The sequence below is a fragment of the Octopus bimaculoides genome, chromosome 9 (genome assembly GCF_046866305.1).
Source record: "Octopus bimaculoides isolate indiv1 chromosome 9, ASM4686630v1, whole genome shotgun sequence".
Classification (NCBI taxonomy): domain Eukaryota; kingdom Metazoa; phylum Mollusca; class Cephalopoda; order Octopoda; family Octopodidae; genus Octopus; species Octopus bimaculoides.
The window spans coordinates 143,474-170,120 of NC_142936.1; the positions used below are offsets into that span (position 1 = coordinate 143,474).

Here is a 26,647-nt window from a genome sequence, read left to right on the forward strand (position 1 = left end):
TTTAATTTTTTTTTACTAAACTCTAGCCATATCTAAAAAGAATATGATGCATAAAAATAAAAATTGTTTTGTAGTTAGTAGATCAGCAAGTTTGAGAACATCTCAGAAGACTTGAATTCTTTCGGGACTTGAAATACATGTCCCATATGGTCTAACCTACAAACTTAGTGGGGAAATATGTCTTCTAAAAAGTAATATCATTTCATGATTGAATGGTTGGCAACAGGATGAGCAATATGCTGTAAGACATCAGCCATGAGTTAATGAGAGGTCAGTCGATCTGCTAAAAGTAGCAACCAGACCTCTCAAATCACACTACTGTCATAGATAAAGAACTCATTTGACAATGAAGGCCATGATACACTAAAAGTTATGGTTGGAACATCATTGATCAAAGATGCTAAAGCCATACAATACTCGGTACAGGTCTTCTATATAAAACCATCTCCTATGTCTTAGCATATAGAATGAAAGAAAGAAAAACAGTTTGTTTAAACTATGCTACATGTATTTTCAATGAAGGGAAACCTTGGTTTCATCTGCATGAAACTGAAGATGACTCTTCTTGACAAAAGTGAAGAATCTTCCTAGTATCTAACGACATCTATTTCAGACTACATTTCAAGACGATCTACTTCCACTACTTGCATAGAATTATATTTGTGCAAAACCAACAAACTGTAGAAACACACTGAACATTACGTAACAGTTCAAGACTTTATCCACCTGCACATTTTTGCATCTATGCACTTTTATGGTCTATAGAAGAATGCTCAAAATAGATAAGTTTTCCTTAGTTTACACAATATCATTCCTATGATTACATTGAATAATGGGTGATTGTGATTTGAATGCTTTTCCATAATGTGCTTACTTGTTCTACAACTAAATAACTAACAACAATGATGATGATGATGTGTGTGTGTGTGAACTAGCAATTCAGTATCAGATCCAGGACATTTTATTTCATATATTACTAATTCTCATTGTATTGACTCCAGAAACAAGTAAGGCTACATTGATCAGAGCAGGATTTCAATGGGATTTGGTTAATGCAGCAGAATACATGGCACAATCTGAATGTTTCTTTATTTTGTTTTTATACTTTTATCAAAGATGCACACTTACACTATTATATCAAGGACAAAAGAAGGTAATGAAAAAAAAAAAAATAAAAGTAGAATTCAATTACAAAACTGAATTTACCTGGAATGTCGTAAGCACAGCACTTAGCATCACTGGAAACAGTTGCTACCAACTTTCAAGAAACTTAAGACACCTGCTTTAAAATTTTTGTACTGGCAAATATGCAGACCCACTTATTAAGACAAACAGTTTATTTCAAAGTAATTTTCTTTGAAAATTGCTATCTTTTTATGTCTTCAGATTGAATTCAAGTCTGTGTCTTTAAAATGGTGCTATCAATATGATACTCCCCAACTAATAAAGATGGTTGAGACTGCACTTTCACAATCATCATATTATAGCAGTAAAATAGGGGAAAAAGTGATCAACTTGTGTGGCGTGAATGTTTGGTATTTCAGGCAGAAATTACGTTGAAGAAATGTAAAACATGTTGGAAGACTGTAAGTTGAGAAGACAAAATGGGCACAGAGAAAGTGACCAGGCATTTAGTAAGTCAAAGTAAAATCTGAAAAAATGTGGTTAGATATGAAAATTACCATCATGCTTCACCTCATTAAGCTGTATTAATACATACTTACATACCAATATTCTCATTTGTACCTATCATTATAGATGAATTAGATTATGTTCCAACAAATGGGCACAAAAACTTTAAAATACTCGGTTTCATGGAGAAAGAGCAGAAGAAACTGATGAGGATTCTCCAAATCCAATCTATAAGATTTGTTAGACATTCCAAAAATTCTCCATTTCAGATTCCTCTGTGAATAAATGCAAATACTTGGGTGTCTGTATTGACAGCTGAGCCAACTCGACCACATATTTACAAACACTGAGAACTCTCTGAACTCAAATAAGTCTTATTGCTTTGATTAGCAGCTGGTTTGAACCTTCTCACGAAGAACTTAAACTGAAAAAAAAAAATCATACATACATGTGTGTAACTGAAAGGCAAAATGAATGCTTTGATTTGAACAGCAAAAGATACATTTGTAAAGAGAAGGAAATGAAAATGAAGAACTGTTTGCAACAAAATAAACCAGAATTTTATACTCTGAAGGTTTACTTAAACAGCAATAAATACTTTTTTTAGACTCTAAACTGGAATTTTATAACTGAGAATGGTTCCTTGTTTATTATACACCTGCAATATCTGCCTGGAAACTTGTCATTTCCCTGTCAGATATATTTATATATATATATATATATCTGGATACAGTCATATATATATATATATATATATATAAAAGTATTGTTTCATTGTTTAAGTGATGTTGAATTACTTTCAGCATGTACTCATCATCTGTTCATGCATTTCTTTGATAATGACATAATCTTTGAGAGCACGAGGAACTGGAAGATCTTCAGCATTTTGAACTATCTTGTGACCAAGGCGTTTGCGAATACATTTGCGGCACAAGACTTGTAGAGATGTGACAGTTTGCAACTTTTTCCGAAGCCACTGAACTACAGCCTCTGTGTCATTGACTCGTGTGGGAAAGTAGTTTGTATAGAAGTACATCCTGGCACTGAAATCAAGATAACCAAATCTTGCTAAAAGACGACACATTTCAAAATTACCCTTCTCTGCAGCAATCTGAAACAAAGATTTGTATATTCCATCCGAGTAATATTTCCCAGGTACTTCAAGGTCACAGTTGTGTTCAATCATCATTTGAATGATTTCAATTTTATTAGATATCACTGCATCATATGCAGCTGTCTCTCCCTGATGGTTATAAATATCATGCTGACTACCAGCTGCCAGTAGTAGTCTCACAACAGATGTATAGTTTCTTCGGATAGCAATGTGCAGTGCTGTGTCACCAGTTTTGAATTCTCTCCGGTTCAAGTCACAGTTGACTCTGATCAATAAAGCAACTGCCTCTTTCTGGTTGTAACAGACAGCTTCCATACATGGAGTACGTCCCCAATAGTTCTGAACATCTACTTGGCTCCCTGACGCCATCAGAAGATCAATGATATCTGTTCCACCGTTGCGTGCAGCATAGTGAAGCGCCATGTCACTATTCCGATCAGTAATATTCAGTTTACAATTGGCACGAATTAATTTTAAAACAGCATCTGTTTTGGTATTTCGAACAGCTTTCATAAGTGGAGTTTTGGATGTAATATCTTGAGAGTCAACATCAGCCCCCCGTCGGATGAGCACATCCAAGATTTGACAATAGCCATCATCTGCAGCATAGTGGCATGGAGAATTGCCAAATGTATCTTTTACATCAAGTTTAGCTTTGGCTCCAATTAGAAGGATCATACAGGCCATTCGGTGTTTAAGAACTGCAAAGTGTAAAGCTGTCCTTCGAAGAGTTGTTGTCGTTTGGTTGACATCACATTTAGACTCTATCAAATATTGTAACATATAAGTATATCCACGATACGATGTTAGATGAATAGGACACAAATCAGCATGGTTCTTTTTGCGGACCTCAACAAATTTAGCATTGAGATCAATTTTATATTGTGCAACGAGACGCTTCAACTGAGCAAGTTCGTTGTTTAAGACTGCATCATAAAAATCTAAACCAGCCATTTGTGTGCGAAGCAACATTTTTGGTGATGGGGGAAGTTGTTCCGACCTGATAATTCTTTTGATGTCAATAAATCACAACTGATTTCTGGAATTTGAAATTAATGCTACATCGTGATTTGGTTTACAGTATTATGTCGATGTATTTGTTTTAAGGACCCTAATTGTTGGTCGACATCAGTCAACGTTCAACACTGACCAACTGGGGTTTTTTTGGACATAACAGCGTGGCATACAATATCGAAGAAAATAACTGTCGAAATATAAACATAGGTTATCGAAGATATTGCAGAATCGGGGCAAATATTTGTCTGTTGTACAACGTATGTGTGTGCATGGGAAGATGAAAAAAATGTTTTTCTTCCGAATGAATGCCCAGTTTGTTTGTTATGTTTGATTCATTCATTTGTTTGTTTACGAAAACAGCAAACTATAAGGAACAGAAGGCAAAAAGCATTGTGAAAAATTGAATCGAGAGACATCTATTGATATAAAAACGAATTAATAAACGAAAACTAAACAGTATTTGTATGATTTAGTGCAAAAAACTTTGGACGAGAGAAGAACAGATTGTGGAATAAGAGTCGGGTTTGAATTGTCAACAATTGACGGTGAGGATATTTCGTAAAGAATCCTTACCACACTTCTTGTCGTACATCATTGCTTATGACAGGGATTTAAGAAAAAACTTACACATTTTAATGTGGCTTGACGGACAAGAGTTTTTTCTGCTCAGTCTGTATGCCACGGTTGGATTGGGTGCCTGGAGACAGCAGCAACAATTAAGGGAAATCTTGTTAAATACTGCAATGGTAGATGATACGGCATTGTAGGTGGAGACAAATATATTCTGTGTGACAGTGATTTCTTTCCAGAACGACATCCATTCATAATATGATAGTGAGATTAGACGTAGTCATCAGCGAAACACGTTTCCATTCATAAACTGTGAAATTAACAATTTATTATTATAATGACTGACAATTGGGAACGAGGCATTAGCTCCATAGCGTCATTAAGGGAGCTAAATCTCACTTAGGACTGTCGGTGCTCTCCCCTGATTATTAATATATTTCTTGGAGTTTGGCTTCAGATGAGCTCAGATCAATACTCTCTCTCTCTCACTTTTACTCTTTTACTTGTTTCAGTCATTTGACTGTCGCCATGCTGGAGCACCGCCTTTAGTCGAGCGAATCGACCTCAGGACTTATTGTTTATAAGCCTAGTACTTATTCTATCGGTCTCTTTTTGCCGAACCGCTAATTACGGGGACGTAAACACACCAGCATAGGTTGTCAAGCGATGGTGGGAGGACAAACACAGACACACAAACATATATATATATATATATATATATATATATATATATATATATATATATATATACGACGGGCTTCTTTCAGTTTCTGTCTACCAAATCCACTCACAAGGCTTTGGTCGGCCCGAGGCTATAGTAGAAGGCACTTGCCCAAGGTGCCACGCAGTGGGACTGAACCCTGGACCATGTGGTTGGTAGGCAAGCTACTTACTACACAAAGCCTTGTGAGTGGATTTGGTAGACGGAAACTGGAAGAAGCTCGTCATGTATATGTATGTGTGTGTATATGTTTGTGTGTCTGTTTGTCCCACCCAACATCGCTTGACATCCGACGTTGGTGTGTTTACGTCCCCGTAACTTAGCGGTTCGGTAAAAGAGACCGATACAATAAGTACTAGGCTTACAAAGAATAAGTCCTGGGGGTCGATTTGTTCGACTAAAGGCGGTGCTCCAGCATGGCCGCAGTCTAATAAATGTAACAAGTAAAAAAGAAAAAAAATTCTGGGGTCGAAACGTTCAACTAAAAGTTCTTCAAGGCGGTGCCCCAGCATGGCCGCTGTCTAATGATTGAAAGAAGTAAAAGGTGAAAGAAAACGAAAAAAATAATCGAAAAATATAACCATGGGGTTTTTGTCCCCCACACGGAATTTATATCCAGCTTCATTTTGAAGGCAGTTGAATATGTAGTAAGTGAAACCCAAAATCTATTCATGTCTTCCAATTTATTCTCGCCAGACTGACGTCTACAATTTCATGTTTGTACACATTCAAAGTCCCCTGTTGCACACAATTGTTCAGAGTTCGAAAAGTCTTTAAAATAGTTTTATTCAAAACATAAGAAATGATTGCACACAGTTGACTTTCTTTATTATGGACATTCGTGAATGAAACTAATGTTTGTACCATTTTGAATTTATCATGGTTACTGGAATGACACTCTTTGCATATTGATTTACAGTGGAGGCGGCAGGCTCGCAGTCGTAGGATCGCGGTTTCGATTCTCAGAGCGGGCGTTGAGAGAGCTCATTGAGCGAAAACACCTAAAGCTCCATGAGGCTCTGGCAGGGGATGGTGGCGAATCTTGCTGTACTCTTTCACCACAACTTTCTCTCACTCTTTCTTTTTATTTCTGTCGTACCTGTATTTCAAAGGGGCTGTTCTTGTCACACACTGTGTCACGTTGAATCTCCCCGAGAACCACGTTAAGGGTACACGTGTCTGTGAAGTGCTCACGTTAATTTCACGAGCAGGCTGTTCCGTTGGTCGGATCAACTGGAACCCTCGTCGTCGTAACCGACGGAGTGTCACGATGATTGATTTACAAGGTTTTTAATAACTTTCTGTACCGCGTCATATCGTATTTTTTGCTAAACTCGTTTTCCATTTTGCTTTGTTATTGTGTTTACATAAGCTTCCCCATGTTTCCGTAAAAGTTTATGTACACATACTGGGAACATTCAAGACTTTCATCTAAGCCACAACAGAGACTTGTTATTGTATACAAACTTACGCCTCTTAATCGAAGAAACTGATACAGCGACTCCATTTCAATTGATAGAATCGACTTCCTCTAATCGAGTCAATGTATTGTGTTTACTCGTCCCATTGTAGCGGACAAAAAAAAAAAATTTAGTCTATTAGATGTAAAACAACTTGCTTTGAAAGAATATCAAGAACACACACACACACACACACACACACACACACACACATACATATATATATATATATATATATACACACATATATATATATTTAACATATGCGTTTTACTCCATTTACTAAATTCATATATTTACTCAGGTACCCAAAATAACAAGGAGTTTCTACTTCATAAACAGGAGTTACACCGCAGTCATTTTGTGATCTTTGCTACCCTGGTATCTATTAACCAATTTATTTTGTCCGAGTTAATTATTAACTTAGAGAAAATAAATACATATAATTATATATATATATATATATATATATATATATACATACACACATATATACATATACATACACACATATATATATACACATATATATATATATATATATTTCCTATTTCAAAGAAATTCGAACAATACATATAAGACCTAAGTTCAAAAGATTCTCAACAATTCAACTTCTCTGGTTGACATTAAGACACCCCCCCCCCAATAGGGGCCTTAACTCCCACATTTTAGAGCTCCATGACCTCCATTTTTTAGGAGCAAAATCCTTTTAACAGGTTCCATAAGACTGGAATTTTGGATTCTGCACATAAAGATCAGTAGTATAGGATACATGTGTCATGATTAGAATTTTTTTAGGGTGTGTAAAGAGGGAGAGAACCCCCGTCTGCAATTTGGATGAAATTTGAATCGTAGGTATTCCAGTTCATTAGAGAAAATATAACAGAAAAGTCTAATTCTACAATTGCATGTAACACGAGCAACGCCGGGTATCTCTGCTAGTTTAGTATAAAGCAAAGGAATCTGTTTATTGTTGAGAATGTAAACAATAGCAAGAAAAAATGATTGAATGATTTATCGACCTTTAACCAAACGTTTCCATCATTTTTCTTTTTCTGTTTACTTAATTGTATCTTGATGCTTTGTTTAAACTTGATATTTCTGACCGTAATATTTTGACCATCATCAAAGTTGTTACTGGAAATCGATGATTTATCCATTCTACTTAATTACGTGGGCTAGAAGAGATGTTGTTGTTCTTTTTATGCTTTTATTTTCAAAGTTAAGGGATTTCAAAGGAGAATTTAAAGAAAATCAAGAACCGGCAGCGAACGAAATGTAGAATTTTGTTGTGCGGGTCACATGTAAGTGTGCGTATGTTTGTGTTATGTGTAAATCGAAAAATTACAACAACATTTTTTCTCTCACTATACGTTAATGACAAACCCCACGGTTGGAACCTTCGCTATCAGCTGGACCATTGCAACATGTTACAAACCTGCAACTAAATTCCTTTTCTCCTCACCATCCACCCTGTTATACGGCCACTGCAGTACACCACCCTCCGCAATTTCCATTTCTTACAGTCCAACTTGCAACTGATCGCATCTGTCCACTCCACTTCCCACCTCTCCTCTTCCAAGAAAGGACAATAGTCTGTGTGACCTCGTCGGAAGTACACTTGCTCCGAATTAAACTCAATTTGAAACCTTCACTTGCTCCATCACTCGATGTTACCCCTAGATCTACTACACACTTCTATGCGGCCCCAAATGCACATTTAATATACTTGATCACTTTTCCCCGCACTGTTTCTAGCCTTAAAAAACTGGCACTCTGTCGGTTACGACGATGGATACTCCAGTTGATCCGATCACCGGAACGGCCTGCTCGTGAAATTAACGTGCAAGTGGCTGAGCACTCCACAGACACGTGTACTCTTAACATCGTTCTCAATGCAATCCAGCATAACACACAATGTGACAAGGCTGGTCCTTTGAATCACAGACACAACTAACTTTGCTCAAGGACATTAAGCATCTTAGTTAAGGACACCACCTTCGTGCATTGAATATCCCTAATCATTAAGCCACACATCTTTGTTTCCAACTTCATATAACGTTTAACATTTCGTCTCTGCAACTCAAGGAACCTCATTTTTACACCACCTCTTCATGTATCACTAGTTTGGCTCCAGTACTCTCTCTCTCTCTCTCATTCGTCAGAACTATGCTTTCTTCCTTCTTGTTTTTCTTTTTTTCTTTTTGTGTCCATTTATGAGTTTCCCTATCCTAAGATTGCTGATTGCAGCTTGGTCTCCACAATGTTTTATAAATGTGCACATTCGTCTGGTTGCCTAATGTTCTGTGCACAGATACAGTCGCCAGTACGGCTGTGTATCTCTGCTCGTTATCTTTTTTGTGCGTTGCACTCACCACAACGCTACCTATCCCCTTTTTTTAAAACATTCGAAATAACGTTCAGTTATTGTCCTTTCTTTATTGTTTATTGTCTCCTCCTCATTTCTTTTCTCCCTCCTCCTCCTCTCTTTCATATCTCCTCTCTTTCGTTGACAACAGCTGGAAGAACACCTTTATCCTTTAATCGTTGTTGAATAACAAAAGCTCGAAGCATTATTTCTACATTCTTCAAAGTATTCTGTTTAACATTATTGCCTTTCATCCCTTCAGGCTCCATAAAATAAGTACCAGTTGTGTACTTGGGTCAATATAATCAACTTACCCTCTCCCCCATAATTCCGGGCCTTGTGCCTAGAGTAAAAAGAATTATTGGAATGGTTTCTTTTTCTCTAGAAATTTCATGCAAATAATTTTCTCCAGAATTTTTGGGAGATGAGAGGTGCATAGGGAAGAGTAAGCCAAGATATAGACAAATGGCTGAAGGTTATTGGAACAGAATGTCCGGTAGAGCTCCTACAGAAAGTTTGTCTCTTAGGGAGAGCAAGGATTATCAGGAGGGTTCTAAGCACTTGAAAGACTGTTGAAAACTGTGGATACCTAAGGTTACATGTAGCACTCTGCTACCTACATAAATCCTACCAGGAATAAGACAGAACCCTGAGTCAAACCAAATAATAATAATAATAATAATCCTTTCTACTAAAGTCACAATTTGGGGGAAAGGGGTAAGTCAATTACATTGACCCCAAAAGAACGAAAGGCAAAGCTATCTCAGTGGAATTTGAACTCACAACATAAAGATGGACGAAATGCTACTCAGCATTTTGCTTGGTGAGCTAATGATAATAATTCTTCAACCAGAAACAAGTTGTCCAATTTCACTCAGCACTATGCAACTATTAAATCCCCTCCCAATCCATAATGACCCTACTGTTTTATCTATTTTTGTTTCTAGACACCTGGGTATTGTTTCTGTTATTACACTTACATACATGTATGTATATTTTTCTTATTCTACGCATACACACATGCACTCAAGGCTCGCACACACTTTCCTTTGGGAATTGTCGAATTGTGTTCATCTCCATCTTCTTCGCCTGTTCTGATCGAATGTAATCTTCATCTTTTGCATTGTCCTGTTTTATGGATTTCCATGCAACTCACGGTAGCATGTATTTAACCATCTGCAAACACTGGCATCTTGTAGTTCCCTCTCACACACTGCTATTTCTTTGCATTTTCAAGGATTCAAACTCCAAATGAGAAATTATCAGTTTGTGATCATGAGTGATCAATCACTACAGTTTCACGTGATTGATCAAAACATTGACCAATGAGCATGAAGCTGTGACGTGGATGGCTCCTCAAATCTTCTAAACATCCACACCCTTTTACCCCAGTTAAACAGTTTGGAACCTAAATCCCTACAGACCGCAGTTAGCCTTGAAACAAGACACCTCGTGCTTCTCTTCTCGATGCTTGAACAATATGTGGAGGGTATTTGTATCTGCATTTTTTCTCTTCACAGCCATGTAGTATTGCTGTCCTATACACAGTCATCATACAACCTGCCTTTCGCCATGAGAAAGACGCCTTTTGTTACCAACAGAAGCAATAGGTCTCTGAACTTTCTCCTATCAGATCTTATCCTAGCAACTATGCTTTCAGAGCATCCACTTCCGTTGTTAATTAGATCATCTAGATAACAGAAACTGACTACTACTACTACTACTACTACTTTTGGGGAACTTCTTGACCATTCCAGAACATCTCTTTTCTTGTGTGCTCTTATTATTTATTGCTCTTGCACATTCTTCATTCTCTGTAACCTTCCTCTCATCCCAGCGCACCTCTTCCTTATCCATAGTCTCTGCTGCTTACACCGTACACAATTTCTAAACCTGCCATCCTTGTCTACACACAGAACAGGACCATTTCCTCATCACTCCTCACCTGTTATTCTATTCTCACTCAGTTCCCTTCACATCCACCTTTTCTGTTCCTCATATTCACCTTGTACACTGGCCTCGTTTTCTCTTTCTCACTGTCACTCTTTCTTTCTGTCTGTCTGTCTGTCCAGAGGGGCAAAGCCAAACTCTTCACCTGCTCAAGAAGTCACCAGCTCCCATCCCCTCTATCCTAGTTTCTTATTACTCAATTCTATACGCATTACATGGGTCTTATCTTGCAAGGATTTTTGACCTCGCTGAAGTTGGTGCCACCCTGTGAATTGGTTGGCATTATGAAGGGCTTCAGCTGTATGAACCATGTCAAAGCAGACAATGGAACTTGGCGCAGCACTCTGGCGCCTCTCTTCACACCGAACCACCCAACCCATGCCAGCTTGAAAAAAGGAACGTTAAATAAAAATGATGATAATGAGGAGGAGGATTCATATGTACATGACTACTTCATTGACAGTGTTTAAATCGCAAAGAAAGAGCAATGTAGAGCAGTGAGCTGGCAGAATCATTGAACGCCAGACAAAGTACTTAACGACATCTTGTCCATCTTTACGTTCTGAGTTCAAATTCCTCCGAAGTTCACTTTGCCTGTCATCTTTTCAGGGCTGATAAAATAAGTACCAGTTGAGCACCGGAGTCAATCTAATCGATTGAACCCTTCCCCAAAAATTTCTGGCCTTGTGCCAAAATTTGAAACCAATGAGTCATGCCTCTAGGCTAGAAACCAGCTCCAGTGGGTGAAAAGGTTAAAATATGAAACATCAAACGTACACACACATACACACACATGTACACATACATATATACGGACATATATGTATTCATGTACACACACACATATATATACAGTATATACACACACAGGATGGTGCAAAAGTAAGCTAACACTTGTATATTATATACACTGTAAGACTACTTTTGCACCACCCTGTGTGTGTACATTATATATATATATATATATATATATATATATATATATATATATATATATAGAGAGAGAGAGAGAGAGAGAGAGAGAGAGAGAGAGAGAGAGAGAGAGAGAGAAACTAATATACTTCAAATAATATTTGTCTAGTCATTACGTTCACACTCCAAACTACGGTGTGTATTTGAACTGCTTTGTGACAATACAAACATTCAAGTCCTGGCTAGTTGCGTGCACAAAAACAAAATCAACTGGCAATCAAGAAATACGCATGAATAAAACAATTACACAAGTATTGTTTTTTCTAGGAATTGTTTTAATGTTTTTCTTTAAATTATAGATGTGCTAAACATACATATACATATAAAAACATATATACAAACACACATACACACACATATATGTAAAGAGAGAGATAGAGTGGTGACAGGGAGACAGAGAAAGATAGAGAAGGAACAGAGAGGAAGATAAACACACACACACACACACACACCTAAACACCTACGCATGCACACACATACACACACACAAATATATAGCTAGCTGCAGGATTTGCTCAAAACCAATTTCAAAATCTTCACCAGCCTGACACCATCAATGAGATTTCTGATTTCTTCTATGTAAGTTGGATATTTTCTCAAACTTCCATTATGTTTACAGGTGTAGATTATGTTTACAGGTGTAGATTACAGGTGTAGATTATGTTTACAGGTGTAGATTACAGGTGTAGATTATGACTGTATACATGCATGTATGGGTGTGTGCACCTGCATGTGTGCGTTTGTGTAAAATATGGTCCAAATGCAGGAAATATTTATATATGTAGAATATGTTTACATGCTTAGAAATGTAGAATGTGTATATATGTATGTATAATAATAATAATATGTGCCTGGCATACCCTTATCAGACTGGTAATCATGATGGGTATACTGACCTTCGTATATTTTACCCCAGTGTCACTTTGATGGCAAGCACTGTTCTCTCACTCAATAATAATGGTATAAAAGACAGGCTACAGCAAATATTCTGCTCAATACCACAGATTCTGCTTGTCAGTTGACCTTAACCAGTTGAGCATATCACTTATTGGCTGACAATATGTGCATCTCTGATCATGAGCAGAAGTAGTGGAGGAGCATCATAGCCATGTGTTAAGAGGAATTCTTTGGGGTTTGGATAATTCACCTTCGGAAACATGGGTGTTTCATTCAGAATCCTTAAACAACCCTTATTCAGGGACCTTTTGAGTGGGATGGGCTACTCAACCTGAAGAAAATTCTAACTGGGCTCCACCTGCAAGGTGATGCTCTGTATATATTGATAGGAGATCGCCATGTTACTCACATATGGTTGTGATGCGTGTGCCTGGTATACCCTTATCAGATGGGTAGTCATGATGGGTATACTGGGCTTCGTATATTTTACCCCAATGTCACTTTGTTGGCACAACTCCTCTCTCACTCAATAATAACTAGAAAAGCACTCAGAGAGTGCAAACCTCTGCCAAGCAGCTCATTTCCACCCATGTCCACCCATGCTGAAAATCACCCAATTTCCCAAACCAACGCTGGCAAAAACATAACCTCCTCCCATACTTATCTCGACCATCATCATCATCAACATTTGTCTCTGCTTTCACCACAATCACTGTCAAAACTACGACCACCACAATCAGTTTCTTTACACAGTTGAAAATCCATTATCCGATACTCATGGGACCGAGATTGTTGCAGATTTTTGATTTTTCTAATTTCGGATGGTGGATGTCAGTCGGTTAATGTGAACAGTGGCTTCTTTGCTGAGAGGAGGATAGTTTTGAACTGGCTGCGAAAATAGTCAGTGTGAAGTTGGCAACGTAAAGAATGCGGAGTGGGAAGTTGGTCACCAGACTAACGTGAATTGTAAGCAAGAGAGGAGCCCAGTTGGAAAAGATGGAAAATAAATCATTTGACTGGTGAATAAAAAAGCTCATCAAAAGAAGTTTATTCTACACATTTTAAAAGTAATACCAGAAACTATTTTCTCCATAAATTCAAATTCTTGACTTCATGAGTATCCTCTCTGTCGTGACTTGCAAGGTGCAAGAAGGCTGAAATGTGTACGGCATTCTTGCTTCCGGGACAATTCACCATCTCTGTATATGAAATGTAATATATGTTAAATAATACATACATACATATGTATTATTTAGCACAGCAGATCTATAAGAAATTTTATCTTGGACGAAAAGCATTGTAACTTGCATTGTAATTTAATGTATGGATGTAAATTACATCCATACATTAAATATGGCACATAAACTACTAATTTAATACAAGTGTAATTTAATATAGGAATGTGTATGGGGGTTTGTGTGTGTATGTATGTGTATATATATATATATATATATATATATATATATATATATATATTAGGTCATTCAACTTTTCTCAACTGATCAATAGACCAATTGAGTAAAACGACCTTAAAAATTAATGCTGTTTTCCTCAGAGCCATTTCTGGTTATATAACCAGAAATGGCTCCGACGAAAGTAGCATTAACTTTTAGGTCATTCAACTTTTCTCAAATGATCAATAGACCAACTGAGTAAACCTATCAGTTACAAACCTATAATGACTACTGGAAACAGTTGTAAGCCAAAATTACTCCAATAACGGGAAAATGTGTAATGACCATTATTAATACATTGTCTTGTATATCGCTCTGAGTAAAAAGCCAGTATAACTGGAACGCAACCACGGATTTACATTATAAAATGGTAATGAACTATAATCTCAGAGACCCTGCCACAAGAATACTTTGAGTTCTTCACTACTCTAGACAATATTGTTAGCCTGGTGTTCTAACAGACAGCTTATGAAGTATTCTGCTTGGATTGATAACTCTCCACTAATATCTCTGTAATATATATATATATATATATATATATTATAGAAGGAACACATCTAGGCAATCAATACAAATTCCAAAGCATAATTTAAACATACACAACAAAATAAATATAGGCGCAGGAGTGGCTGTGTGGTAAATAGCTTGCTTACCAACCACATGGTTCCAGGTTCAGTCCTACTGTGTGACACCTTGGTGAACTGTCTTCTACTATAGCCTCAGGCCGACCAAAGCCTTGTGAGTGGATTTGGTAGATGGCATCGTTCTTGGAATCACCAAGCTCGCACGTACTTCTTTGCCCCTCTTGTACGTGCTTCACAGCGTTCGAGACATACACACTTCACGTCTGACTGTACAGCCTTTTTGTTTGTTTATTTCACCGTTTCGTTTTCCTGTCTTGTTTTCCGTCCGCCACTACCCTCCACGAAAACAATTTAATTTGTGTTCGTGGGAAGAACCATTTTAACGATGCATACTGCCTTAATTCTTCGAAACGCCGGAGTTTTAATGGTGGCAGCTGATGAAGGGGATGTTTCTATTTTGCCTGCTTGTTTGTTGCACCTTGATTACCATTTTGTCCTTGTTCTTTTGCCACGTCATGTACCCAGTTATGTATCTATATGTACATGTAGATGAACGAAAATAAATATATAGTTTTAGGGAAAAGAACCAAGGTTCATGAACTCATCAATGAAAATCCACTGTCACATATAGAAAAATTAATAATTAAAAACACAATAAATGAGTATAATATAATACAAAGTAAATATCATAAGATAAAGATAATAAAATGACTACATGTGGACTGTGAAGGGTTTTTCATTGCGGAGTTTAATGCTAACAGTAATGGTTGGATATGCTAAATAATGCTAATGGTTAAATAATGCTAAGTTATAGATGCATTAGCATGAAAACTGGTTTCATAGTGAACTTAACACAGACTCACTGAAAATACCTAAGAAGCATTTTGGAATCATAAATCTTTCATCTCTGATGGCAAGCATTTTGGAAAAAGTGATATGAAGTTTGCCTTTGGAAATGAGACAAAAGATATACTTGTTTGGCTTTTCAAAGGATAAGAAATTTCTGTTAATTCTTTCCTTATATGAGTCAAAAAACTGGCAAAAATGAAAATGAATGATGTTCTGCAAGAAATAAACATATGGTTGCTATCGTTGCCATATGACTCCGTATCCCTTCTCTGATGCTTTTACATGGTTGAGTCGTTTGGAATGAAGCTTGTGGTATACAGCCATCAGTTATAATAATGTGGATGTTTGTTCAAATGATGATTGGCAACAATGTCAAAGCATTTTGATCAGAAATAGGCACAAGAATACTTCTAAGACTGCACTTTCCTACAATCCAATGACCCTCTCAATAGTATTTGTGGTGCATAAGATTTAACAAGTCAACAACCTCTATGACTAACCTATTTCTTCCAATCTGGATGGACCTCAATGCACATAAATGACGCATACAAATTTGAAATATTTAAACAAGTAACTTACAGATTCACTACTAATACCTACCTGTTCCAGCACAACAGACTGTTTGCAGTCAATAAGGCAATGAAGTCAGACACGAGACTCAGAGAAAAATAATTTTTGTCTAATACTGGAATAAAAGTTACTGTACTAAAGTTTTCTGTCTGCACAAACTCAGACAAAAAGTATTGCTGATATTTACACATTATTAAATTATGAATTAATTCCATTCATGTGAGAAACTCAATAGTATAATTAATGCTATGAATGATGATAATATCTTGTAGGAAGCAATTCTTTTCTTCATTCTCTTTGCAATTATTCCAAATGCTCTGGGTCTCATACATTCAGCTACTTTTCCCAATATATGAACAATTCATTAAAAAAAAATCTTTCACTTTTTTTTATTGGTAATTATAACTGACAATGAAAATTATTTAGTTAAGTTTAATTTTATTTTTGATTTTTACTCAACTGTGTCACTTTATCATTATTTGGTTAAAATAGTCTAAATTTCAAATTTCTCCATGTCCACCTTCTCTTGTATTTTATTTTTGTTATTCAGGGCTTTCGAAAATTAACATTTGAAAATCTACACTCATCTTAAAGAAAATGAAGCTTATTTTATTGAGTATTTTCCTTTCCACTTGCCACTTTAGCATTAAAGGAGTGGTCCCTCAGCAAGAACGACAAGCATCTTTCAAAGCAATAAATACTTGTGGCCTTAATAGTAAGATAGTGAATGCAAGTGAGATAAAATACACATCAACAAGAATGCAATGTCTGGACTTGTGTTCCTGGAATTGGAAATGCAATGCAGTTACTCATTGCAGATATGGAGCAAAATTTTCTGTACAATGTCATCTCCATGAAAATATCAATATAATCCATGACTGTAAGTACCATGAAAAGGTTCCTGAATGTTCATCATGGAAAAAGGTAAAATGAATTCTCTTTATTTTTTCATTTACTTTATTTATTTAGGCACTTGTCCATACTTTTCCCAAGATGATTTGACATTGGTCTTCTTTGACATTCTCTTCTATTTCTATAAGGAATCGTTGTAATGCACTCAATATTAACCAATTCTCTTCCACTTACTCATGGTAAAGATAATTGCTTCATTAAAATCTAACATGGCAAATCTTCCTCATAAAAACTGAATCAGAGTAGTTTTTACTTGGTGCAGCTTAATTCTAAACAAGCAGACTTGTGATATCTTTTTATTTTAAAGGTATCTAGAGTTACATTACCTAACATATTCTTTCTGTTTTTTATATTGACAGACTGTGATTTGAGGAAGATTTGGTTGCTATTTCTGGTAGATCAATTAACCATGTAGAGGTAGAGTAGGACAATTTGGTGCAAATGTTTTTCTGATGAACTATTTGGTATTCAAAGAAGACATACACACACAAATACAAACAGAAGCAGAAATGGACAGATAGTATCTAAATATACTGAAAGAAGACTAAAATATGGAGTTGTCACTCTTTACAAGATGATTTTTGTTTATAAGAGAAAATAATATTTCTAGTGATATACTGAAAAATGTAACCTTATTTTGTTTTTCATTTGGTAATTATGAATACTTTTATAATTTGAGATGGTTCCTACCCAACTAGAAAATATCAGTTCATTGTTATGTAGAATAAAAACGAAATTTTCTAAGTGCCAAGTTGGCGATACTTTGTTGTACACTTTATAATACTATGTTAGGCCTTGGAGTGCTGACAAATTATGTAAACTGCAATAAGTGTGTGAATCTGAGAGAGGAATATATTGAATAAAATCATAATTAACTGATCCTCATCCTGTATTTTCTTTTACTCAAAGCTAAGAACTTTTCATTAGCCCCCTCGTATATAAATAGTAATATAACAAGTATATTCCAGGTGACACCATGTCATAACAATGGCATTTGGCACAGGGAAAACAACACATGTGATTGCTTTTTTACCTATAAAGATGAATACTGCAAAATATTCAGACCGAGTAAGTTTTTCATTTTTTACTTTCTTTTTACTTATTGGATTGTGGCCATGCTGGGGCATTGCATTGAAAGATTTAATTGACTTCAACCACTATGTTAAGGAGATGTAAACAAAAGAATGTCAACTAGTTGGAGGACGGGGAGGGGGAAAGCACAAAGATTCACACACACACATCATCATCATCATCATCGTTGTTTAATGTCTGCCTTCCATGCAGGCAAGAGTTGGATAGTTTGACCGGAGCCAGACAGGCAGAAGACAACTCCAGGCTATTGTGTCTGTTTTGGCAGGATTTTTGTGGTCGGATGCTCTTCCTATCACCAACCACTCTGCAGAGTGAACTGAGTGCTCTTTATGTGACACCAGCACAGGCAAGGTCAGTTTTGGCAGGATTTTTACAGCTGGATGCCCTTATATATATATATACAGCACAGGCCTCTACTAAAAACATAAGGAATTGACTAACCTGAGGTTGTATTAAAAACCACTTGCAAACACTGAGACTAAACCTGAAACCACAAGTGATTGTTCTGTCTTCTCTGGAAGTGGAGATAATTTCAGTAAGTACATATGTATGTGTGTGTGTGTGTGTGTATATATATATATATATATATATATATATATATATATATATATATATTTATATATGCCTGTCCTTCTAATTGTTTCTGCTGTCCACCTTTGTATTGTCTGTCCGTCTGAATGGTTTATTGTCCTCTATTGCATTTTTGTTATATTCTTATATCTATATATACATATAGCAGCGTACGTACACACTTGTGCTCACCTAATGCAGTGACAGTCCAAACACAGACAGATGTTGCAGTGAATGACTGGTGGAGCGGAAGTGGCCTGAGACTGGAGTGTCACTGCCAAGTCTGATGTCTCGGAGGTGCTTAGTGAACCAGTCAACCAAGCAGACAGTGAGAGCAGGAGATAACATTAAAAGAGTTGGCATTAGGAAGGGCATCCAGCTGTAGAACCCTTGCCAGATCAAGTGGAAAGCCTAGCAAGTCTTATTTATGAAATTGGAAAGCCTGGTATATTAATGCCTGCCTTTCCAATCTGTGAATCAGTCTTTCAATGTCACTTAAATTGTATTAGCAGAATTATTTATGCAAATTTTGGAAATTGCTAGGCTTTCCAATTTCATGAGATTGCTATTTATGAAATCTTCGAAAATTTTTAAAAAGTGACTGAATCACATTTATTTAGAATACTTATGATTTTATTTGCTACAGGTTCCTGCAAACAAGTATATCAAACATTTATTGCTGCTGGAAAAACACCTTCTAGCAATAAGTTTGTTGTCTATACTCCAGATAAGAAAGCCATTGAAGTATTTTGCGATTTTAAAAATACTTTTGGTGTAACATACATCTCCAAAGACTCCTTGTTGAACATGACCAATGATGATCTGCAACTGTTTGTGCCTGACTCAAGTAGGTTTGTGATAAGATATGCCATTACAGATGGATCTCAAACTGAAGCAACTTTAAAATTTGTATCAACGTGAGTACTTGTGTCCCATTTTGTTTGCTTACTTTTTTGATGCTTTCACAGTCAATAGTTATAAAGTACCTCCACTCTAGATGGAAAAGGCAAACTGAAGTTTCTCATTGGACCTGTTAGGAGTTAGGTGGACTGAGCTACTGAAAGTATCTTAATCTATTATACAACACTAATGATTAAATGCAAATGTATTCAATTTTTTGACACATGGATAACTATGATTCAGCTTTTTCTATTAACTGGCAACAAGAGGGATAATAGCATAAACACTTGTTACAACAGTTGTTTAGCTTACAAAAGAACTGAGTAAGAATAGATGAAGGAAGGTAATCAGAAATATTTCTAGAAAACTTACATATTATACTCTAAACTAATCTAGTTGTGTACAGTACCCCCACTGCACACATACAAATGGTGATTATCCATAGCTAGTTCTAAGGGGAGCTGAAAATATATGCCTCTATACAATAGCAACAAATATGGATCAATTCCAATTGGTCACTTGACAAAAATGACCAATCAGCAGGAAACAACATTCTTAGTCTTACAGAAGATATCATACCACAATCACGAAAGGCTAATCCATGTGGGTCTTAAGATGATGAATTTTCTCATGCATTAGCAGAATGGATACAATAAGTATTCCTTGACATCACCTTACATACTTTAAGTTGTTCTTCTTCACCTTGCATTGCTCAAAGATATTTTTCAAACATTTATCTCATTTAATTATAAAATTATTTTAGAGAGAAAATCTAAACCTCTATTCCTGTGCTTCTGTTTGACAAGTAAATTTATCTAAGTCGTAGTCATTTAATATTCTCTTTTCCATACTTGCATGGGGCAGACAGAATTTATTGAGACACATTGCCCAGCATTCTATTCTAGTTGCAAACCCCCATTTATTTCTCCAGAAGGTAATATTTCCCATGGTCAGATGTTTCCCACACAAAGCTGGAAATGAATGACATCATTTGTATGGAAGAGATTCTCATTTACAACCATCACAAGATGTCCAGACAAGGGTACACACAAACACACAAGACAGGCTTCTTTCAGTTTCCATCTAGTGAATTAACTCTCAAGACTTTGGTTAGATAACCCAAGGTACCGCAGTGAATGACACTGAACCCAAAACTATATGAATACAAAGTGAGTTTCTTAACCATAAAGCCATACCTTCACCAACGAAATGTTGAAACTAAAATAGTTTCAGATTATTGTGGAGTCATATTGATCACTTGAAACATTCATATGTTTATATTTACTTTCATTTTGTCAGTGCATCAAAGAATTACCATCTTTCCACAAATTAATAAACTCATTTGTTGAGTGGGAGGTGTTTAAGTCACTGCCATTTCTTTCTTAGTGTTATATGGTAGTGTCTGTTGTTACAATCAAAGAGTACCCAGTGCCTAAAATGCCAAATATTTGATGGCGTGGGTGGTCCATTTTAGTCGGTAGTTGTTCTCTTGATTACACGTATGTTGAGTTTCTTTCTTATATATTACAGATACTCAGACCACTGGATTATCACACTTGGAGTGAATGAGACTTTGTCTAACCCACCAATAAATTATCTACTGGAACCATATATACATATCACTGGCTTGCCAATTAGTTGCATGAATAAAGGTATTACAATGGGATATAATGCTGAAGGAACTAACTTTACATATTCAGTTTGTGATGAGAATAAAAATAATTATTTTGCTTTTTATGCAAACGCAAACCAGCTGACACTAAAACATTACTCATATGTGGGAATGGTTGAGAAGTGGAAAAGCAAGACTAAAAGTGTTCCTTCATCAGCTTTGTTAACCGAAGAATTTTTATATCTTTTGGAAATTTACTTTGGTGGTTGTGGTGGACTTGTTACTTGTAACGCAGAGGAGAATTGTGCTGGAGCATCTCCAGGTTTTATCTTCAGTAAGTATTTCAATTTAAGTTTATCAATTTAAAAGTTGTTATCTCAGATCAGCTTTGCCAACATTCTTGATGCTGATGTGAGTATCTTGGATCTGTAAATTTGAATATTTCAATGAAGTGTTCAAACAGAAATAACTCCAGTGTCTTGAATTCATATCTACCTCAAATAGTTTACTGAATGTTCATGAAGAGAATTTATTCTATCTAACTGAGTTCACAAAGCCTTTCTAGGAAAAATGTTACCTGTACAAACACAGGTAGTCTGACAGACAATTTGCATCTTAGATCTACTGACGTGAGATGGCTGCAGGATTAAAATATTGGATTATATGTTCTTTCACTATTATTTAAAACCTACAGAGAATTAAGTAGCTCATTGTCATGGCACTAGCATCAAATCAGAACCAAAATACATAAAAATGTATCCTTTTACATCATGGAGTATTACTGGTAATAAATGAACCTGTTGCAACAGGGGTTAGGTAGGTTGTATGAAGATTAGGCACAATGCCTGGTGGTATTTATTCTTGTGTTTGGATCCTGCCAAGGTCATCAAATAAAATAGCAATTGGGGAAAAGGAAGCAGTAGACGGAATTGTCTGATCATTGGATAGGGTGCCTTGTAGTATTTATTCCTCTTCAAATCCTACCATGGCCTACCTAACTTGTTGACTTGATCCTTTGTGGGGTGATAAGCAGAATTCATTTTGTTGGAAGCATTTGAGCCAAGTATCCAGCTTGTGAATTCCTCTCACCAGTCTTTGAGGCTCTGAAAAGGATCATTAATGGGTGTTGTCTCTTTTGACCAAGTGATGAAAGATAGAAACAGAAATCCTATCCAGTGAGGTGTGTGGACTGGATAAAGTGACCATCATATAAATGTGTTTGCTGTAGCTGTTGAAGATCGTCAAGTTCCATTAAAGGAAGGGTCAAAACCTACCCCACCTCACTAATTAACCTACGTCAGGTTAAATTAAATTCAAAACAGATCATTCTGCATATGTTGTGCCTAAAAGAAGATGGGATGGTTAAGTAATTGTTTCTAATTTAAGCAGAAAGTCAGTGATGTGGTGGATGAGATAATTGATGACATTGAATTTTAGCTTTTAATGGCAAAGTTGACCATGCAATCTAATAATAGAATAAATACTGTAAGAAATTTAAAAACAAAAATAAAATTATCAAATTTTATAATTAGATAACATAATTATCTGAAAATATAATTATTTAAAGTGTGATTGGCAGAACGTTTTGTTAAGTTTAATAAATGTGTTAAAAGTATTAATCCTGCTATGAGCCATGGTGTCAGATATTTAGTTCTTTACAGGGCTAAAAGAACAGAGGCAATATTTTGGATTACCAATTGATGGAATTGGAGATCATATTTGTTAGATTATATATTTGGAACATTGTAATCATTGCTTTTCATACTGGAATCAAAAAAAGGAAAATCATAATAAATACTTTATCCATTTTCTCCAACAATTTCATAGTGTTCTCTCACATTTTGGGTCCCAGTGCACAGTTATGGAAATATCATTTCTGCACACAAACAATTTGCAGATGCAAGTGCTGCCAGTGTCATGAGGATATTCGTAATACAGTGCAGTCATTACTGTCATTACTTGCATTTCAGCTTTGATCACAATTTCATCAAAGAGCATTTTTCATGTTGTACAACTAAATCAAAGTAAGACCCTCAAGAGGCATCGAGTATACTCTACAGCAGAATTAATAATCTGCTGCAGTCCAGTGGCTAAACAGAATTGTTGGAGGACTACTGATGAAGTAAATAAGTGTTTCAATAACTGTTGTTTTTGTTCAGGTTAAAGACGAGGGACTTTGGCTGCTATTTCCAGCAGGTGATCATGTACAAGTTTCATATATTATGCTAGCAACTACTTGACTAAGTCTCATGTACCACTCTAGTCATAGAAAATCTGGGAGCAGCTGTTAAACTTTACTGATGAAATCTAATAACGAAACTTACTCCATGCTATTTTTGATTCATCTAAATTCTGCAAATAGTCTTTCTTGGCCAGAAGTAAACATTAATTTAATGATTGGTTTTCCTCTTTACTATCGAACGAACGAACAAACGAAGAAACGAAAGAACGTAGTACGAACAAACGAACGATTGAACGAAAGAACGTATGTACGTACGTACGAACGAACATACGTACGTACGAACGAACGAACGAATGAACGAACGTACGTACGAAGGTACGACCGAACGATCAAACCAACGAACGTACGTACGTACGAATTAACGTACGTACGTACGAATTAACGTATGTACATGCTTTCGTTCGTTCGTATGTACCTACGTTCGTTCGTTCGTACGTACGTATGTTCGTTCGGTCATTCGTAAGAACGTATGTACGTACGTTTGTTCGTTCGGTCGTTCGTTCGTAGTACGATCTTTCGTTCGTTCGTACGTACGTTCGTTCGTTCATTCATACGCACGTTCGTTCGTTCCTTCGTACGTACGTTCGTTCGTTCGTTTGGTCGTTCATTCGTACGTATGTACGTACGTTCCTTCCTTCCTTCATTTCGTTCATTCGTACGTACGTACGTTCATTCGGTCGTTCCTTCACTCGTACGTACGGACGTATGTACATGCTTTCGTTCGTTCGTACGTACGTATGTTCGTTCGATCGTTCATTTCGCTCGTTCATTCGTTTGTTCGTTCGTACGTACGTAGGTTCGTTCGTTCGATCGTTCGTTCAATCGCTCATACTTACGTTCATTCGGTCGTTCCTTCGCTCGTACGTACGGACGTATGTACATACGTACGTTCGTTCGTACGTACGTACGTTCGTTTGCTCGTTCATTCGTTCGTACGTACGGACGTTTGCAGATGCATTCGTTTGTTTGTTCGTTCGTTCGTTCGTACGTACATACTTACGTACTTTCGTTCGTTCGTTCGTACGTACGTTCGTTCGTTCGTACGTACATTCGTTCTTTCATTCGTTCGTTCGTTCGTTCGTACGTATGTACGTTCGTTCTTTCGTTAGTACGTACGTACGTACATTAATTCGTTCGATCGTTCGTTTTTTCCTTTCTTAGTATGTACGTTCGTTCGTTCGTATGTACGTACGTACGTTCATTCGTTTGTACGTTAGTACGTTCGTTCGTACGTACGTACGTTCGTTTGCTCGTTCATTCGTTTGCAGATGCGTACGGACGTTTGCAGATGCGTTCGTTCGTTTGTTCGTTCGTACGTACCTACGTTCGTTCGTTCGATCGTTCGTTCAATCGCTCATACTTAGGTTCATTCGGTCGTTCCTTCGCTCGTACATACGGACGTATGTACATACGTACCTTCGTTCCTTCGTACGTTCGTACGTACGTACGTTCATACGTACGCACGTTCGTTCGTTCGTTCGTACGTATGTACGTACGCACATACGTACATTCGTTCGTACATTCTTTCGTTCGTTCGTTCGTTCCTTCATTTCGTTCGTTCTTTCCTTTGTACGTTCGTTTGCTCGTTCATTCGTTCGTACGTACGGACGTTTGCAGATGCGTTCGTTTATTCGTTCGATCGTTCGTTTGTTCGTACGTACATACTTACGTACTTTCGTTCGTTCGTACTTACGTACGTAAGTTCGTTAGTTCTTTCATTCGTTCGTTCGTTCGTTTCGCTCCTTCGTTCGTTCGCTCGTTCTTTCGTTCGTACGTACGTACGTTCGTTCGTTCTTTCGTTCGTTCATTCGTACGTATGTACGTACGTACGTTCGCTGGTTCGTTCGTACGTATGTAGATGTGTTCGTTCGTTTGTTCGTTGGTACGTACGTACCTACGTTCGTTCGTTCGTACGTTCGTTCCTTCGTACTTTCGTACGTACGTACGTTCGTTCGTTCGTTCGATCATCCGTACGTACGTTTGCTCGTTCGTTCGTTCGTACGTATATAGATGCGTTCATTCATTTGTTCGTTCGTACGTACGTACCTACGTTCGTTCGTTCGTTCGTTCGAGCGATTCTTCCTTCGAGCGATGGACCGTACATACGAACGAACGATCGTACGTACGTACGAACGCACGAACAAACGAACGAACGAAAGAACCATCGTACGAACGAACGAACGAGCGTACGCACGTACGTAACTACGACCGAAAGAACGAACGAACTTACGAAAGAAAGTACGTACGAATGAACGAACGAACGGACAAACGAACGAGTGTAAGTACATACGTACGAACGAACCAACGACCGACCGAACGAAAGAACGAACGAACGTATGTACATACGTACGTACGAACAACGTGCGTTCGTTCGTTTGGTCGTTCATTCGTACGTATGTACATACGTTCGTACGTACATTCGTTCCTTCCTTCATTTCGATCATTCGTTCGTTCGTACATACGTACGATCGTTTGTTCGTATGTACGTACGTTCATTCGGTCGTTTCTCCGCTCGTACGTACGGACGTATGTACATGCTTTCATTTGTTGTTCATTCGTTCGTTCGTTCGTTCGTTTCGCTCGTTCGTTCGTTCGTTCGTTGGTTCATTCGTTCGTACGTATGTAGATGTGTTCGTTCGTTTGTTCGCTGGTACGTACGTACGTACCTACGTTCGTTTGTTCGTACGTTCGTTCCTTCGTACTTTCGTACGTACGTTCTTTCGTTCGATCATTCGTACGTATGTACGTACGTACGTTTGCTGGTTCATTCGTTCGTACGTATGTAGATGCGTTCGTTCGTTTGTTCGTTCGTACGTACGTACCTACGATCGTTTGTTCATTCGTTCGTTTGATCGTTCGTTCGATCGTTCGTTCGTACGTACATACGTACTTTCGTTCGTTCGTTTGTTCGTTCGTTCGTACGTACGTACGTAATTTCGTTCGTTATTTCGTACGCTCGTTCATTCGTTCGTTCTTACGTTCGTACTTACTTACTTTCGTTCGTTCGTTCGTTCCTTCGTACGTACGTTCGTACGTACATGCGTTCGTTCGTTCTTTCATTCGTTCGTTGATTTGTTCGTTCGTTTGTTCGTACGTACGTTCGTTCGTACGTACGTTCGTTCGTACGTACGTTCGTTCGTACGTACGTTCGTTCGTTCGTT

At 37.1% G+C, this 26,647-nt stretch overlaps 2 protein-coding genes across 5 annotated transcripts in view; one reads left to right on the forward strand and one right to left on the reverse strand.

Annotated features, from left to right (window-relative positions):
* Positions 1-2,169: 2,169 nt before the first annotated feature.
* LOC106874715 (uncharacterized) lies at positions 2,170-4,717 on the reverse strand. The gene has a single exon (XM_014922545.3). The coding sequence runs from the start codon at positions 3,716-3,718 to the stop codon at positions 2,432-2,434; it is 1,287 nt and encodes a 428-aa protein (XP_014778031.1). The 5' UTR covers positions 3,719-4,717; the 3' UTR covers positions 2,170-2,431.
* Positions 4,718-5,566: 849 nt separating this feature from the next.
* The window catches only part of LOC106874718 (uncharacterized), a 75,106-nt gene continuing 54,025 nt past the window's right edge, over positions 5,567-26,647 (forward strand). Inside the window, exons 1-5 of one of the 4 annotated variants that reach the window (XM_089356926.1) lie at positions 5,567-5,701; positions 16,709-17,082; positions 18,039-18,138; positions 19,379-19,649; positions 21,163-21,578. In XM_089356926.1, the coding sequence (XP_089213052.1) occupies positions 16,756-17,082; positions 18,039-18,138; positions 19,379-19,649; positions 21,163-21,578 (1,114 nt within the window). In that variant the 5' untranslated portion in view covers positions 5,567-5,701; positions 16,709-16,755. Of the gene's footprint in view, positions 5,702-6,206; positions 6,341-11,941; positions 12,384-16,708; positions 17,083-18,038; positions 18,139-19,378; positions 19,650-21,162; positions 22,709-26,647 lie in introns of those variants that run through there. The other 3 variants (XM_089356925.1, XM_089356924.1, XM_089356927.1) reach the window with 3 other exon arrangements.

Bases quoted from the DNA above. Each gene is read 5' to 3' on its own strand.
- LOC106874715 (XM_014922545.3), bottom strand. From the start codon at position 3,718: ATGTTGCTTCGCACACAAATGGCTGGTTTAGATTTTTATGATGCAGTC.